Genomic DNA, 17018 nt, shown 5'->3' on the forward strand with positions numbered 1-17018 from the left:
TGTATTGGTTATAAGGTTTGGGGAAACCTGCAGTCAGCTGAGACTGAAGAAGTCACTTGGATGAGTGACGAAACGTTTCTCCCACAAAACGCTACGTCCAGATGAACAGATTCAACTTTTGGAGATCTACATTGTTTTGTTCACTTGAATAAAATGACATTTTTGTATCGTACTCTGGGTTCTTGGAGACCACGCTGTCTTTTAACTTTATTTTTTATTTTCTGCATATACTGTTGTTTATTCATTTCTTTACTCTTTGAGGCTGCCATTCTGTGTTCCTAGTGCAAAGTCTGCATTTCTGTGTCCTATCTTTAGTTGGTTACTACTTTATATTGTTGACGTCTAGTCTTTTGTGCACTTGGTTTTGCTTCCACTGGTCATACTTGTTTGATTCAATTCACCTGTGTCTTGTTTCTCCCAGCTGCGTCCTCTCTTCCTAATCAACTTGCGCAAGTATTTAAGCCCTCAGCTTTTCACTCTGTTGTTCTGTTTCAAGTTGTACACTTTGTTTGTCTACCTTGTGGCTTCCTGTACGTTAGTTTTGGATTCTTGGAACTTTTTAAAATAATCAATATTATTATCTCTCTTCACTGCGGATTTGCCGCACTCATATTTAAGGTCAGTTTTCAGTTCATGGAGTTTGTCTTTCAGTCTGCAGTGTCGGGTTTAATGATAGCTTAACAGTCTCATGTGGCTCTTTGTATACACCACTGTATTACTAAATCCTGGTATTGTAGATACAACTATACATGCGTTTAAAAAGGCACATGCGTGCTTATCAGGGTGGACATCAAAAGCTGAAAATTCGGAACATCTGTCACGATCTAATTCAGATGAGTTTACTGAAATTGCAACTTGGTGTTGCACTATGACTTCATGGTTTGACAGTCTGTTAATCCCGCTTACTAGAAAAAGGCTCTTGGGATAATTACTCGGCTGTAGAGTTAAATGACTAAGTTTCTCCCACTGAACATACTGTATTATATGCAGCACCTACGCACAACCTCACCGGATAAATCAATGCGCAATTACGTGGCTCTAATGTTAGAGCCACGTAATTGCGCATTGATTTTTCCGGTGAGCATGCGACGTAAAGTCACGTGGGCATGCCGCGTGAGCAATCGAACTGAGTCTAAAGTTTTCGTGTGCAAATTGAAGCGGGTGCTCTCCAATCATCAAAAGTAACAAAGTCATTGAACACATTTATACAGTTACCTTTACGTTTACCTACCATATATCACAGATTTGCTTTTTTTTTAGTACTATGCAAAAAAGCAACCACAGAGCGACAGTCTGGGTCAATGGTGGCCGAGGCGACGGCAAGGCTAAAGAAACCCTCGAAGCGCTAGACTAGCTCTGTAACGGAATATAACAAAAGTATGAAACGAAAATGTGTTCTTTGTTGCCGGACTGTAAGATGAAAGTAGACACAATTTCGGGCTCCTACATTTTGTCCGAAACTTTATATTAACGAATCTATTACTGTACTGGAAATGACGAATAGAATAAAATTCATTCTTACCTTATAATCGTGGTGCAGGCCAGTGCAGTGCATGAACTTATGCCTTCTCCAGTGAATTCCACTGAGAGTAACTGTAATGTCCCGCTCTACTGTACAAGACTTGTGAATGGTTACCTGAAGGGATGTACCACTGTGAGAGGGGTGCTACGGAATAGTCCAAGTGATCGCTGCTTTAATTTCCCGGTCAACTATACATACATTGCAAGTAGACATGATTTTATTAAAGCTGTTGAACTGTAACTAGACCATAAATCAGTAATAACAAAAGAACACTCAATCTATTTTCTCCGGTACTTTATACCCGCTCAGTAATTTAACGCTCAACTACAAATCAATGGCTTTTTTTATGGTGACCTGTAGGGATTTACCACTGAAAGAGGCTCTTTGGATGATCGCAGCTTTGATCTCTGGTCATCTATAAATAGACGTTGTTTGTTGTTTTTCAGCGTAGTTGTTGTCACCTGGTCGACTACAAATAGATCAAATATCAATGACAAAAACAACGTTAAATCAACATTATTACAAAGTTCCTACAGTGCAGTACAATGTAGCCTAATCCGGCTAATGTAACAAGTGCGATAAAACCGTATTTTCAATAATATAAAGTGGCCAAATGAAGTAACATATTAAAGACTTTATTACCATGCCTCACCTAAAATGGCATGTTGGCAACATTCCTAACGGACCAAGGTTAGCATGACTTTTTTTTTTTTCACTTACTACAAAGCTAACATGTAACATGCGCTTAAAAGGACAAAGTAATGTTTCAGAATCATGGTTTAGCTTTTAGGTAGCAAAGTCAAACATTAATTGAGATTAACTAGGGTACTTGCAGTCAAATGTGGTGTTTTTTGTTGGTGCAGAGATTTCGCATCCATTCACTTGAATGTAGTTTGTCGCACATAGCTTGATTGAGACAACACAAATATGAGGTTGACTGTGATTGGTTACCACAAATCCGGATCACAGGTTGTGTTAAGGGGTGGATTAAAAAAAAAAAAGTTCAGTCTTGCCAATCCAATCACGAACAATGTACCTTCTGCCACCGTACTTTGAATTTTCGGGATGCTATATATATCTGCCCAGCCTTTTGGCGGACTTTTTATGGACAATCATGTCTGAACGTAGCGCTGCATTTCGACGGAGAGTCAATGATATCAGAGACAGAATGAATGCCCAATTTAACCGGCTACTGAATCAAGATGACAGTGAAGAGGGGACTTCTCTTCTACAAAGGTGAAACGCTTTGGTGGTGGTTACTATATTGGCAAGCTTCTAGCTTTGTGCCTTTTTAGTTCTTGCCAAAAAAAAAAAACCTTTTACGTTTTTAAATAATAAATGGCTCGTTTACTAATTATCTGTTACAATTCAATCCACAGCATTTAACAAATTCTGTAATCATAAAAGTCTCTCCTAGGTTGACGATTTCAAATGACAGGCATTTTAATCCCTCTTATGTGCATTTATGCATAAGGATTTTAGTTTATAAATGTAGCATATCCCACATTTTCTGGGAGCATTTAATTTGCCAGACAATCGGAAAATGCATGCAATAAACACCGATACTGAACATTCATGCCTTACTTGGAGTGTGTGGTGTTTTGTTTTGTTTTGTTTGGGGGGGGCTCTGTGTCATATTAGTTTGTGACTTAACTTATCTCATGGTCTAATGATAGCTTTGGAGTTTTCCGCCAACAGCACGGGGGTGGACCAGTGCGCAGGCCAAGAAGCGGGAGAACCAGACATCGCCAGTTAACGTTTAAGGTGTCAGTACTAAGGAATCCGACACTGACCCACTACCGATCTCATAGGGGTAATCTTTATTTTAAGATTAATTATTTGGAGTGATGGTTTTCAAAAAAATTGTATCATGGTGTCATTTGTTTACAAATTGTAGAATTTGGCATTAGATTTTTAGCACCTTTGTAATCTTTATTTCCTTGCACCAATAAATTGATGTGGAGACACTACAATGTGACAATTTACCCTTTTCCGTTTTTAGGGAAAGTTCTAAATAACATTGCCAGCTAACTTGGTTTAAATTTGTTTACAGATGCCACTCCTGCTACTCGGGTGGTCGTTCCTGTAAACCTAAATGCCGCTGAATTCAGGCAGGCACTACGGGACAATATTGCAGACATACCTTTGCAGTTCGATCTATGCAAAGTGAATGGACAGCGGCTCATTCTTCCTCTTGAAGAGGAGACGCCCCAAGAAATTAGAGCAAGAAACCTACTGGGTCGCTCCAATCTTTATATCCGTCCAAAGGTATTCAAATGTTCCACTGGGGTGGCTGATATGGCATAATTGTCACTATTACTGTAACTCAGTGGCTCTCCAGTCACCCTAATATTGTATAAGCCATCTTTAACATGTCACTGCTCAGAATAGTAAATGCTGTGATTTCCCCATGGATTTAAGACATTCATCTGATCACTATGCCAGATGGCATAGTGCCCCGTCAGTTGAGTCACTGTTAATAACAGAAATGCAGTAGAGCAAGCTTGAACTGTGGTCTAACGGTTTTTTGTTGTTTATGGGCTGATCTTTCATAAAACAATTGTGTGTAAAGATTTATATTTTTTCATTTTGTTATTGTAATCCCAGTTTCCTGGGTTTTGGTGTTATGGGTTTTTCATTCTTTTGTAATATCCTTAACCTTTCTTTTTCCTTTTTTTCATTTGTTGTTCAGTTTCATTTATATTTTAATACTCTGTTTTAGATTACAGAAGCCAATGACGACTCAACTGGTGGAGAAGTGGTGCAGTCTGAAATGGCAATGTAAGTGTTTGACCACTGCCTTTGGACTGTAGCACTATAAATGCATTACACCCTCTCATCATCAATATTTACCATATTGCAGTGTGCTGCATGACACAGAGACACCTGACCATAGCAGGCACAATGTACAGGAGCCAGAGGTTATCAGGTAAATGGCACTGTTTGTTTATGAGTTGGAATTTTAATCTTAAAATATTGCACAAATTTTATTTTTTGGTAAAACAACTGTTGTACAAACTAATTCTATCATTATTATAACTTGGATCATTTTGTGTAGTCTAGATCAAGAAATATCTGCGTTGGGGTCCTGTTCCTGTTATTAAATATTACTGCTATTCCTTTGCAGTGGTCTGCATGAAAACCATACAGCAAATTCTAGTAGGCATGGTCTCCAGGAACCAGAGGTTAACAGGCAAGTGGTAGTTGATGAATAACGTGCCAAAACTGAAGTGTAAACTGTAACTTATTGTCTATTTACCTATGGTGTGTGTTTTATAAGTACAATATAACGGGGTGAGACCAGCAAAAATTAAAAATTTAAAGGTTGCATGTATTGAACCGAGTACATTTATGTACTCTGACTATAGACCAATGGTTTAATTGCCTCATTTGGTTTCTGTTTTGCTGTTTCACATTTTTGAGATTTGTTGATGTCGTGATATTGGCATTTTTAATTGCTGACAATGCATCGATAACACTTTAGTCAGCCTGACCATTCAGACACTTGGAACTACAGATCACCCAAAATATTCACAGTAAACAGTTCTGTGTTTACCAATTTCAGTGTAATTCCATAAATGGGCACTGTAGTGGCAGTTCCTTATGTTTCCCAAAACATCTAACAAAAAATATACAGAAGACACTGCTGCCCTGTGATAATCTTTTGTACGCAGGCAAAACTGCACTGTCCAAACTTTAAAGTTGCATTGTATAGTTTATTGATCCAGTTTGTCAACCAATAACAAGATCTATTTTTGTTGCTTCATGCTGCTTGTCTCAAATTTAAAAACAAAACAAAAAAAACTACACAAAACCATTGGCCTATCCCAGTGCATACTGGTCCTATACCAGTCTCTTAATTTATCAAAAATGGCCCTGAAGTTCTTCCTGGCTGACTTGACAAGATAAACAACAAAACGATGAAGTGAGTATTAACCTACAAATAAAAGATTAATTAACCCCAAAATAGAAGTAAACTAACAAAACTTTACATTTTAATATTTTGAAATTTGTTAAAATACAAATGCTCCAACACATGTAATCAAGGACCACGCGGCCATTTTAAGTGGCTGTATCTGTACAGTAAAAGAATCTGATTTCACATTATCAGATGAGTCAATACATTTCAATATGTATACATGATATTAAAAAATCAAATGCATTTGTGTTCTGTTTAGGGAAGAGTTTTACATCGACTCTGCAGAGTCAGAAGTATCAGACCTGGCTGTCCTGGCTTCCCCTGAACAAAATGATTCACATGTATGTGTCATGAACAACACCGCCAGAACTGCTGTGGATGTTTTTATGTAGTCGTGACCTCTCTCTCTCTCTCTCTCTCTCTCTCTCTCCCCCCCCCCCTTCAGGATGAGATGGACCTTGCTACTGTGTTGAAAGATTTCCAGGAAATGCATCTTGACACCAGCAATTATTGTACAGTAATAGCCCGACGAAGGAAAATCCTACATAGTGCCTGCATGGCACTTTCGAAGTCATATTTTGCCTGGCATAAATTGCCAAACATTGAATTCGTTGGTGAAATGGCCGATGATTATGGAGGCCCAAGGCGGGAATTTTTTCGGTAAGCCAAAGTCCCATCTTTCCCACACAATAATAGAATGCGTCAATGTGTTTTTTGTTGTTGTTGCAAAGATGAAATCACAATTTGACTCAATTTTTTTTTTCTACCTTTTCCTGCAGCTTACTTATGGTCGAAACTCAGAATTCCCTAGGGATTTTTGAGGGGAAGCCTGGCAGTCTGCTGTTCAGTTATAGCCAGCAGTTGCTGTCAAGCAACAAGTTTTATACGGCTGGTAAAATGATTGCTTGGTCGATAGCACACAATGGGCCAGGGCCACGGTGTATCAATAGACACCTGTTCTGTATGATGTGTGGCCAGAAGACATCTCTTGATGACTTTGATGTCGAGGTCTTCATGGACGATGACATTAAACAGAACATAGAAAAGGTAAAGCTGTGTACATGCTGAGGTGTAATTAAATTCAGTGAAACACAATGCATAGCTTGACTCATCAGTTGAATGTCTCAAAATGTAAGTCAACTAGTGAATGCTTCAAACGTATGTATTTATGGAGCTGCCTGATTTTCAAGGTTTCCAACTGCAGCACCCCAGAAGACCTGGCAGACTTGAAAAGTCACCTTGGGGACTGGATTGCAGGCTGTGGTATCCCTGACATCTACACTGCCACACTACACTGCCACACTACACTGCCACACTACTTGATGTTAAGAGGATAAGGGGCGAGATTGTATCTCATTTTGCGTTTCACAGGTGAGAATTTGTTAGAAAATTACAAAGTAGTTTGCTGGTCAGTGCTCGTCTTCCCATTGTGTTCCCCCCTAATAGTTAACACTTAAACAAATCAATCTGCTAAATTGATATTGCAGTTAAGGTAGTGTTGAAATTGACAAAACAAGCCTTTTTCTGTTTTGTTTGACTGTTTTGCTATGTGGTATGAATTGAGAGTACAATCTGTGGTCAACAGGGTTGCCAGCATGATTCAACAGTTTGTTGCCGGTATGGACTCGTGTGGTCAGTTCTGGCAAATGGTGAAGAGATGCTGGAAGCAGTTCCTTCCTGTATTTACAAATGCAGGAAATAAACTTACAAGGAACAGCTTCCAGGATCTCTTCACCATTGGATGGAGTCCAGCTGGAAGTAACAGACGTGAAGAAGAGGAAGCCACCATCTTTCAGTGGGAATGGTGGCTTATGGCCATTCAGGGTGAGTACATAGAATACAACACATGTCTTGGTTCTGTTTGAATTGCTTCAGGCATCTCATGTTAAATACAGTGTCCACAATACAAAATACAGACAACTAAATCTAAACAACACTTGGGTGCAATGAAACCTTTGAACTTTGCAAAATCCACACATTCTTACAGCATATGGGGAAGTTTTTGATTATTTTACCTTTTAGGTAAGTTATTTTAAAGGAAACGACCTACAAATATTTTTGGAAGATTATTTCTTCTGTCATTTCTACCAGATCTTGGTTGTTGAGACTGATAGGATGTAATTTGATTTTCATTGTGATTTCTGTTAAAACATTAATTTTATTACATGACCACAAACTTCTCTTAACACTAAAATATTAAATGTTTATATTACATATTTGTATTTAAATTAGTAAAATTTATGATTCAACTGTATTAGCACATCTGAGATTAAGGAAGTGTGTTTGCAGTGTTTAAGACAGGTCTCACCTTTCAAATTGTGTTATTCTGTCTCTTTGAGACAACGGTCATTTGTTAATTAGATGCACTGCCTAAATTGAAGCTTCAGGTATTCCATTGACTATAAAGAAACCTCGTGTATATTAGTGTCCTAGGTAATCAAGTGGTGCAATGACAACACCCATGCAAATGTGACATCACTAGAAAGTCAACAATGTACTTTTGCAAGGACAGAATGAATAACTTGTTTTTAAAACATACACATTGCATAAACAGTCCTTGACATATAGGTCAGACTCGGAGGACCAAAATTAATTTCCTGTCTTAGGAGGGCAGGATTACTTTAAGTAATTTTTTTTTTATTATTATACAGTGCTTTGCAATATTGGTTTTGCCTAACAACCTGTTTTTGACTCCAAAATAGTCATTAATGCAACTGCTCTACAGTAATGGTAAATGGACTGATTCTTATATAGCGCTTTTCTACTCTCCCGGAGCACTCAAAGCGCTGCATACAACATGCCTCATTCACCCATTCACACCCACTCATGCAGGCACTTCTAAACTCAAGTGCAAATTATAACTACATTCACACACATTCACACTCCGATGAATGCATCGGAGGGCAATTTGGGGTTAGTATCTTGCCCAAGGACACTTGACATGCAGACTGGGGAAGCCTAGGATCGAACCACCAACCTTGCGATCAGTAGGTGACCTGCTCTACCACGTGAGCCACAGCCACCCAAGTCAGTGTAACTGATTATAAATCTTTGATTCATGAACCTATACATTGCACCTTATTTACTAGTTGTATGTATTTCAACAGAGCAAGAGGTGGACCACATGTTTGAAGAGCTGCTGGTCTTCATAACTGGGGCTGACTTACTTCCACCACTGGGGTTCCCACAGTCCTGCAACATAGACTTTTACGATCAGGAGCCGGGGATGCGGCGCATCCCATACGCATCAACATGCAGCTTATCCCTGTATCTTCCAAGAGGTGTTGCAGATGAAGATCAATTTAAAGATCTTATGAACGATGCATTAAAAGGATCCCTTGGATTTGGAAAGGTGTAGCTGCATACATGAACTGATGCTGGGAAGCTATGGTTAAAACCTGTGGCCTTTTGGGATGAAGTTATTGTAAGTGTTAAATGGGATTGCTCCTGGCACTCAGGCTTCTTAAAGATTTTACATTTTAAGTGTTTTTACAAATGACTGTTCATTGTGTATATAGTTGTATTTATGGTCCAGTTAAGACAACTGGGGTATGCATGCATCAAGCCCTGAAAAATAAGTGGTGTTCAGAAAGTTTCCAGTATTGGAAGGAAAATGACAATTCATCTAGAAATATTCGTTTGAAAGTTTGTTGTGGATTGTGTTCAATTACAGTACACTGCATAGTGTGGGTTTTGTTTTTAATTTATTTTTTTCAAGATGTACAACAAATGCCAAACTTTGAACTAAAAGACATTGACTCTTGTAAAATAAAATATTGTAATGTCAGTTCTCATGGTGTCTTGTCTGTTTACAAATTAAAGTTGAGCCTTACCTGTTACTGTCAAATACTGGTATTGGGTTCCATTGACAAGGGCTATGTAGTACAATTATGTGCTTAAGTCAAGGTAAATGGTTCAATGAATTTACCCTCATCGGTTCTCAAACCAAGAACTCAAGAATCAACTCAGACTTAAAAGTTATGAATTCATTTTACTGCTTTCAAGAACAAAGCAGTTTTAACAAACTGACTTTAAACTTTGGTGTTAACTCTGAGATTGGCATCTGGCCTTTGACTATAACCTGGTTAAAAATCAATTTGAGGACTCTGAACATGTGTCAGTGCTGACCGTGATATTATTTTGGTTAAACTGTTCGCGGGGGAGTTTTATGGAAACATTTAAGACTTCTGCCTAATTTTACATTTAAATAGTTTGACATGAACTTTGTAGTGAATTATGTAAATGTGGTAGAATTATGTAAGCGATAATGGCTGTAAAGCTAGTGTTTTGTTTTTTGCAAAAATAACATCAAGATAATAAACACTGGCATTTAATTATATTTTATACATAAAAAGGCACTAACTGTAATTAACAAAGTAAAGAAAATGATTTGTTAGACTCAGTTTGTTGGTGAACGATGCTTAAAAAGTGTGTAGCAATTCGGACAGTCAATCCAGTGATTGCTTTGCATTTTCTATGGTCATGGCTTACCTTCTTTATTACAGTCATTTTGCTGTACGTGACAATATATTTAGCTAAAGTTCCTTCTGCTTGTTTAGGTTTCTCCCTGTGTTCTAGGTTCATTCAGCCCAACCTCAGGAAACTTGTCTGCTTGCCTACTGTCATCTCTACAAGCCTCCTCATATTCATACTGTCTGACTCTGCTGATAAGGAACCAAAATCACTGAAATGAAGTCGCTTTCTAGCCTATATTTTTAAGCCTGTTCATCCAAAAAAGGGATTACACAGTGGTACATGTTTATAGATCAAACACTCTAAAAATGAATGTTTTTCATTTTCACTAATGTGTGTGCACAAAGGACACAGCCACAAGTGCTTCTACAGTGTTTGTTTTTACTTTTAGCTACAGGGTGGTTTAAATAAATGTCACACATGAACTTGTAATCTCTGAAAAATAACGGGAAAAGGTGAGATTTGAAGTGACTAACTTCAAGATACCTTCAATGCACTAAGTCGGAAGAAGAAAATTAACTCCCCTTTAGCTGCTTAAAGCAAAGAGCTTGAAACAGAGGAAGAGAATTGTCTTTGTAGAATGTGTGCCAGGTCTATTGAGTTAAGGATGGTTGTGGCCGGTTGTGGAAAGACACTGGATTGAAATGCTAGCTTTCTACAGTCGCTGCTTATCAACGGGCACTGTATTTGTAACTTCTAAAAACTTCTAAAACGGCAAACAGGACTTTGGCTAAGAAGAGGACAACCAACATTCTACCAGTTCTATCGACCGGAGTGTTTCGGGCTGCGCTCCCTAACCGGGAGATAACTAGCAAGTTTACGGTAGCATTAGCTACCAGCAGCTGCTAGCTCGCCAGTTAAATAAAAGAAGAAAGGACCCCTGGACTGGAAAGGCTGGTTAAGACAAATATTTTATTGGAGTTCCACGAATAACACAAACTAAAAACAGTATGCCACCCAAGAAAGGCCCAACACCAGAGGAGGTCGAGGACATAAAAACCTCCCTCGGAGCGCTGTGCGGAGACGTGGCCGCAGTCAGGGCGTAGCAGGAGCTGCTTCTGGGGCTTCTGGAGGAGGTAAAACAGCTACGCCTCCAAAATGCCGAGAAGGACAGACGAATCATGGATCTCGAGCGGCGGGTGGATGAGCTGGAGCAGTACACCCGTACGAACGACGTGGTCATCAGCGGTATTAAAATCAAGCCACGCTCGTACGCGCGCGCGGTGGCCGGGAACGTCGGGGAGCCCAGCGACGAGGAGACCCGCTCGGTGGAGCAACAGGTGGCGTCCTTCCTTCAAAGCAAGGGGACCCGGAGCACGTAGAAGCATGTCACCCACTGCCCAGGAGGAGCGACAGACCGGCGGCCGTCATTATGAGATTCGTCAATCGGAAAAACAAGGTCGCACTGCTGAAACAAGGACGCAAACTGAAAGGCACGAACGTTTTCATTAATGAGCATCTGACACGAAAAAACGCAGACATCGCGAGGAAGGCAAGGCAACTGAAGAAGAACGGTAAAATACAACATACATGGGTAACAAACTGCAAGATTTTCATTAAGCTAAACGGGACACCAGAAGAGGCAAAAGTACTGATAGTGAGGAACATGGAGGACCTGGACAAGTACAACTGACACTAATGTATCGAGGTAATATATAACTCTAATGACAATCAAAGATGATAAATACACCAACATCTCTAATTAAACCAGGAAATGACATGGACACGTTGAAATCAATTCTCCAACAGAAAATTATTGATCTAGATTGTGAATATAAGGAGCATAATAAAATAGACCCAGAAATAGATTCTGAAAGTAATTTTCTCTCTTCTTTTGTTAAAAATTGTAATTATTTCACACAGGAACAATATGAAAAAAAAATCAACCTAGACGGGAAGCTCTCATTAATTCACTTTAACAGCAGAAGTATGTACTCTAATTTTGATTTCATTAAGGACTACTTGCAACAATTTTCTCGCCCCTTTAGTGTTATAGCCATCACTGAAACTTGGTTCAATGTCGATAAAGGAATAGATTTCGGTTTGAATGGATATCATTTAAAATACATGAATAGATTAAATAAGGCGGGTGGCGGGGTTGCTATATATGTTCATAACTCTATAAAATATAATGTTGTAACAACTATGTCTATGGCTATTGATGGAATTTTGGAATGTTTGACCATTGAGATCATGAATGAAAAAAAGAGAAATGTTATAATAAGTTGCATATATCGGACACCCAGTTCAAGTATCGACACTTTTAATGAATGGATAGAAAAAATGTTTGCTTCGGTGAACCAAAAATTACTATTCATCTGTGGTGATTTTAATATTGATTTGCTAAACCCAACAAGGTTAAAAGCCATTGATGACTTTACTGACACGATGTACAGCTTATCACTATATCCAACAATAACAAAGCCAAGCAGAATAACATCACATAGCGCCACTATTATTGACGACATTTTTACTAATGTCATGGATTTCCAAATTAATAGTGGCCTGCTTGTCTGTGATATAACTGACCACTTACCAGTTTTTACTTTGTGTGACTGTGATTTAAAAAAAATAGATACCAAGATTACGATAGCAAAGCGAACAATAAATTCATGCAATTCATGCCTTCAATTTCGATTTAGCGCAACAAGATTGGAGTTCGGTGTATGAAGAGTCAGATGTGGACAAGGCTTATGACAATTTCCTAGATATTTTCACTATGTTGTACAATAAACATTGTCCTGTAAACGAACACAGGACAAAGAAAAAAAAGATAAAAAGTCCTTGGCTCACAAAAGGAATCATCAATGCTTGCAAAAAGAAAAACAATCTGTATAAACAGTTCATCAAAGTAAAAACAAAAGAAGTGGAATGTAGATATAAAGCATATAGAAATAAATTGACTGATATTATAAGAACGAGTAAACAACTTTATTATAGAAGAAGATTATATGAAAATAAAAACAATACAAAAGGAACTTGGGATGTGTTAAATAACTTAATTAAACAAGGATCTTCTGGAACATCATATCCTGAATATTTCATTGATGCAAATGGTGAAAATCACAACATGAGTAACATTGTTGATGGGTTCAATAAATTTTTTATAAATGTTGGCCCTGAACTAGCAGCGGACATCCCGTGTCAAAAAAATGAAAATATCAGTAATATAAAATCAAATCCTTTTTCACTGTTCCTCTCAGCTACAAATGAGCAAGAAGTAATAAATATCACATTAAAATGTAAAAGTAAGTCTTCAATGGATTATCATGACATAAATATGTCTGTAGTTAAACAGGTTATTCTGAATATTGCTAGTCCCTTAACATATGTCTGTAATTTATCATTTCAGTCCGGTTGTTTTCCAAAAAAAAATGAAAATTGCGAAAGTAATACCACTATACAAAAGTAATGACAAACACAGTTTTACCAATTATAGGCCTATTTCTCTACTGCCTCAATTCTCAAAAATTTTAGAAAAACTTTTTAATTCAAGATTAGAAAAATTCCTTGAAAAACATCAAATAATAAATGTTGGTCAGTATGGTTTCAGAACGCAAAGAACCACTTCAATGGCGATAATTGAGGCAGTAGAAGAAATTACTAATGCACTGGATAAAAATAAATATGCAGTTGGTATTTTTGTTGATCTCAAAAAGGCCTTCGACACAATCAATCACTCAATTTTATTGGATAAATTGGAAAGATATGGTATTCGAGGGAAAGCTGGTAACTGGTTAAAAAGTTACCTAACGGGTCGGGAACAATATGTTAGCATAGGGCATTACCATTCAGAAAAACTTGGTATTACATGTGGTGTTCCCCAAGGGTCATTGTTGGGACCAAAACTTTTCAATGTATACATAAATTATATTTTTGATGTTTCTCAAGTACTTAAACTCATACTGTTCGCAGATGACACCAACATATTTTTCAGTAGCGATGATTATACCGATCTTGTAATGACCGTAAACAGGGAGCTAAAATTAATTAAAAAATGGATGGATATAAATAAATTATCATTAAATATAAATAAAACTAAGGCAATGTTTTTTGGTAATTTAAAATATAATATAGAATTACCAATTACTATAGAAGGTGTACCCATTGATAATGTGAGTGAAAACAAATTTTTGGGAGTCATAATTGATAACAAAATTTCATGGAAACCCCACGTCAGACACATAAAAACCAAAATTTCCAGAAGCCTCGCAGTTTTGAATAAAGTGAAACCATACCTTGATAAAGATGCACTTCGTACTCTGTACTGTACTCTGGTTCTTCCATATTTTACATATTGTGTGGAAGTGTGGGGAAACACATATAAAAACACAACTAATCCATTAGTCACAGTACAGAAACGAGCACTGCGTATTATTCACAAGGCTGGTTATCTAGATCATACTCACAAACTCTTTCTTCAGGCAAAGTTACTTAAATTCCAGGATCTGGTTAATTACAATACATCCATAATCTTATACAAAGCCTTTAATAAACTTCTACCTGCAAATTTACAATCTATATTTGAAATTCGAGAAAGGGCTTATAATGTGAGAGGCTTTGGACAATTCAAATTACCCAGAACTCGAACAACCCGTAAAGGTTTTTGTGTGTCTGTATGTGGTGTGAAAATCTGGAACAGTCTGAGTTTACAACTGAAACAATGCAAAAATATTCATAGATTTAAATTTCTCTACAAACAGTTGGTCTGGTCACAGTATAATCAATGATGGTGTTAGTGTGCTCTGAAATGTCTGTTCTCTTACCATTGCTGGTATGGATTCAAAAAAAAAAAAAAAAAAAGTGTATGTATGTACATATATGTACATGTGTGTGTAGATGTGTGTTTGTTACTATGTAATTATTATTGCCTGTTACCTGTGGTAACGCAATTTATAATTAATATATTTTGTATTCAGTTATGAAGGTTCTATTTGTTGTTTGCGAGCTGCCGTTGAGATGCCCGGGGCTGTTGATGTGTTGTTTGGTTTGCAATGATGGGCGTAGCTGTGGGTAGCTATTGTTTTTTTGTTGATGAGTGAGTATAGGGGTGGGATTTAATAAGTTTTCTTCGTCCCACTCCTTTTCAGGTAAATTTTGTTTTTTGTTTTTGTGCACTTTATGTTTAATATATGTATTTTGTTGTGCCTGAAATGAACAAATAAAAAAAAAAAAAAGGAAAAAAAGCCAGATCAAAATATGTTCACAATTGTCTACTGACAGTGAAGATGTAAAATGACATAAGGGAATGCCACATATTTCTCTTCTTGTGGTTTCCAAAAAAGAAATTTAAAAGAGGCAATACACATGACATTTTTTCTACTTAATTTACGTGTGTGTGCCATCCAGAGGGAAATACCTCATGATCAGAATCGCGTTTATTGGCAAAGTATACGCACAAACACATACAAGGAATTAGGTTCCGATTGAGGGCGTCTCTCAAGCAAAAAAATGTAAAACACAATCCATCTATATGTATGGACATACATAAATACACATGCACATATGCACACAGGTGTATAAACTAACAATATAATACACAATCTAATTCTTTTATACAGAGATTACAGACGTTAATACCAAAGACTGCAGTTGCAGTCTAGCAGTGTGACAGTTCAACCACTTAGGAGGGAGATGGCGAGGGGAAAGAAAATGTTCCTGTGTCAGGTGGTCCTGGTTTGAAGGCTTCTGTACCGTCTGCCAGAGGGCAGCAGGTCAAAAAAGTCTGTGTCCAGGGTATGAGAGGTCTGTGATGATTTTCCCTTCCCGTTTCCTGGTTGTTGAGAGGTGCAGGTCCTGGATGGAGGGCAGGGGGTGCCAATGATCTTTTCTGCTGCCAGTACAGTCCACTGCAGCCTGCTCCTGTCCTGTCCTTAGTGGCTGCTTCATACCGGACTGTGATGGAGGAGCACAGGAGAAACTCAATGACTGCAGTGTAGAACTGGCGTAGATATGGTGAGGGGAGGCAGTGTTGAGGGATATCTCCACAGTCTTAAGCGTGTTCAGTTCCAGCTTGTGCTAACTGCACCAGAGTACAAGCCTCTCAACTTCCTGCCGGTGTACAGACTCAACACCATCTTTAATGAGGCCAATGACGGTGGTGTAAAACTGCATATCAGGTTCTTTTTCAATGCATGTTGAAGGGGCAAAATATTCCTGAGATGCTGTTACTAATATTACATTTGAAGGCTATTATACAGTGGTATTACTTTAAACTGAACACAAAAGGATTTTGATCAAAGTTAATGTCTCCACTTGTTTCAAAAAAAAAAAAAAAAAAAAAAAAGCATTCTGTCATTTATTTGCTTTTATTATTTATTTGGTCCCTCCGCGGACCATCTCTGCACTGCGTGGGTGATTAGTGGCTCCGTGCACACTAAGTGCTGCACACAGGGACAAGGCGCACTAGGTTACGATCAGATCTTCCCTGGGCAGGGGGAGGTAATGAACTGAATGCCACTTTTTCATTGGTATACATTAAGTACAATGTTTTTTTGCCTACGGTGGGGCAGGTCACATACTGGGTGAAGGTGGGCAGTGTGGAGTCCAGCGAGACATGATTAAAGTCCCCTGATATTAGAAGAAGAGCTCTCGGAGATTGCGTCTGCAGTCTGTGGACCACAGAGAGTCACAGGCTGCCTCCACGGATGCTAACGGCTAATAGCTCAATGTCTCTGTTGCAGAGTTGTTCTTTCACAGCAATGTGCCCAGGGATACCACAACTGTCTTTAACAAACACTGCCAGGCCCCCTCCTTTCCTCTCACCGCTGTCTCTCATCTTGTCCGGCCGCAGCAGCTGGAAGCCGGGCAGCCTACTCACAGAGGGAGTACCGGGCAGTACTGCCACTGTGACCGGGTTAGCGTCATTAGCTCCTCAATCATATCAGGGAGCGATCTCACATTTACAGTGACTACAGGAAGGAGAGATGGTGTGTAAGGTGTCCTTCTTGGGAGACATCACCCCCGCCTCTTCCCTCACTGGGGACGTAGGGTCTGTCTGCCGGTAGCGCAGCTGCAGGGCGCAGCGCTAACAGCTGATCCCTAACGTAAACAAAGGAGCCATGCGCCGAGTGTCCAAATACGGGTGAAAAAAGAGGAGACAAA

At 38.5% G+C, this 17018-nt stretch overlaps 1 protein-coding gene across 1 annotated transcript; it reads left to right on the forward strand.

Annotated features, from left to right (window-relative positions):
* The first annotated feature begins 2165 nt into the window (after positions 1-2165).
* LOC109196388 (uncharacterized) lies at positions 2166-5833 on the forward strand. Its single transcript, XM_019350372.1, has 7 exons — positions 2166-2212; positions 3199-3335; positions 3576-3790; positions 4245-4303; positions 4386-4451; positions 4650-4715; positions 5701-5833. Exons 1-7 carry the CDS (start codon positions 2166-2168, stop codon positions 5831-5833), a joined length of 723 nt encoding a protein of 240 aa, XP_019205917.1.
* The last annotated feature ends 11185 nt before the right edge of the window (positions 5834-17018 follow it).

This window comes from Oreochromis niloticus, linkage group LG22, assembly GCF_001858045.2.
Source record: "Oreochromis niloticus isolate F11D_XX linkage group LG22, O_niloticus_UMD_NMBU, whole genome shotgun sequence".
Lineage (NCBI taxonomy): Eukaryota > Metazoa > Chordata > Actinopteri > Cichliformes > Cichlidae > Oreochromis > Oreochromis niloticus.

Bases quoted from the DNA above. Each gene is read 5' to 3' on its own strand.
- LOC109196388 (XM_019350372.1), top strand. From the start codon at position 2,166: ATGCCTCACCTAAAATGGCATGTTGGCAACATTCCTAACGGACCAAG. The intron at 3,336-3,575 runs GTAATCTTTATT...ATTTGTTTACAG, and splicing joins CCACTACCGATCTCATAGGG to ATGCCACTCCTGCTACTCGG. The intron at 3,791-4,244 runs GTATTCAAATGT...ACTCTGTTTTAG, and splicing joins ATCTTTATATCCGTCCAAAG to ATTACAGAAGCCAATGACGA.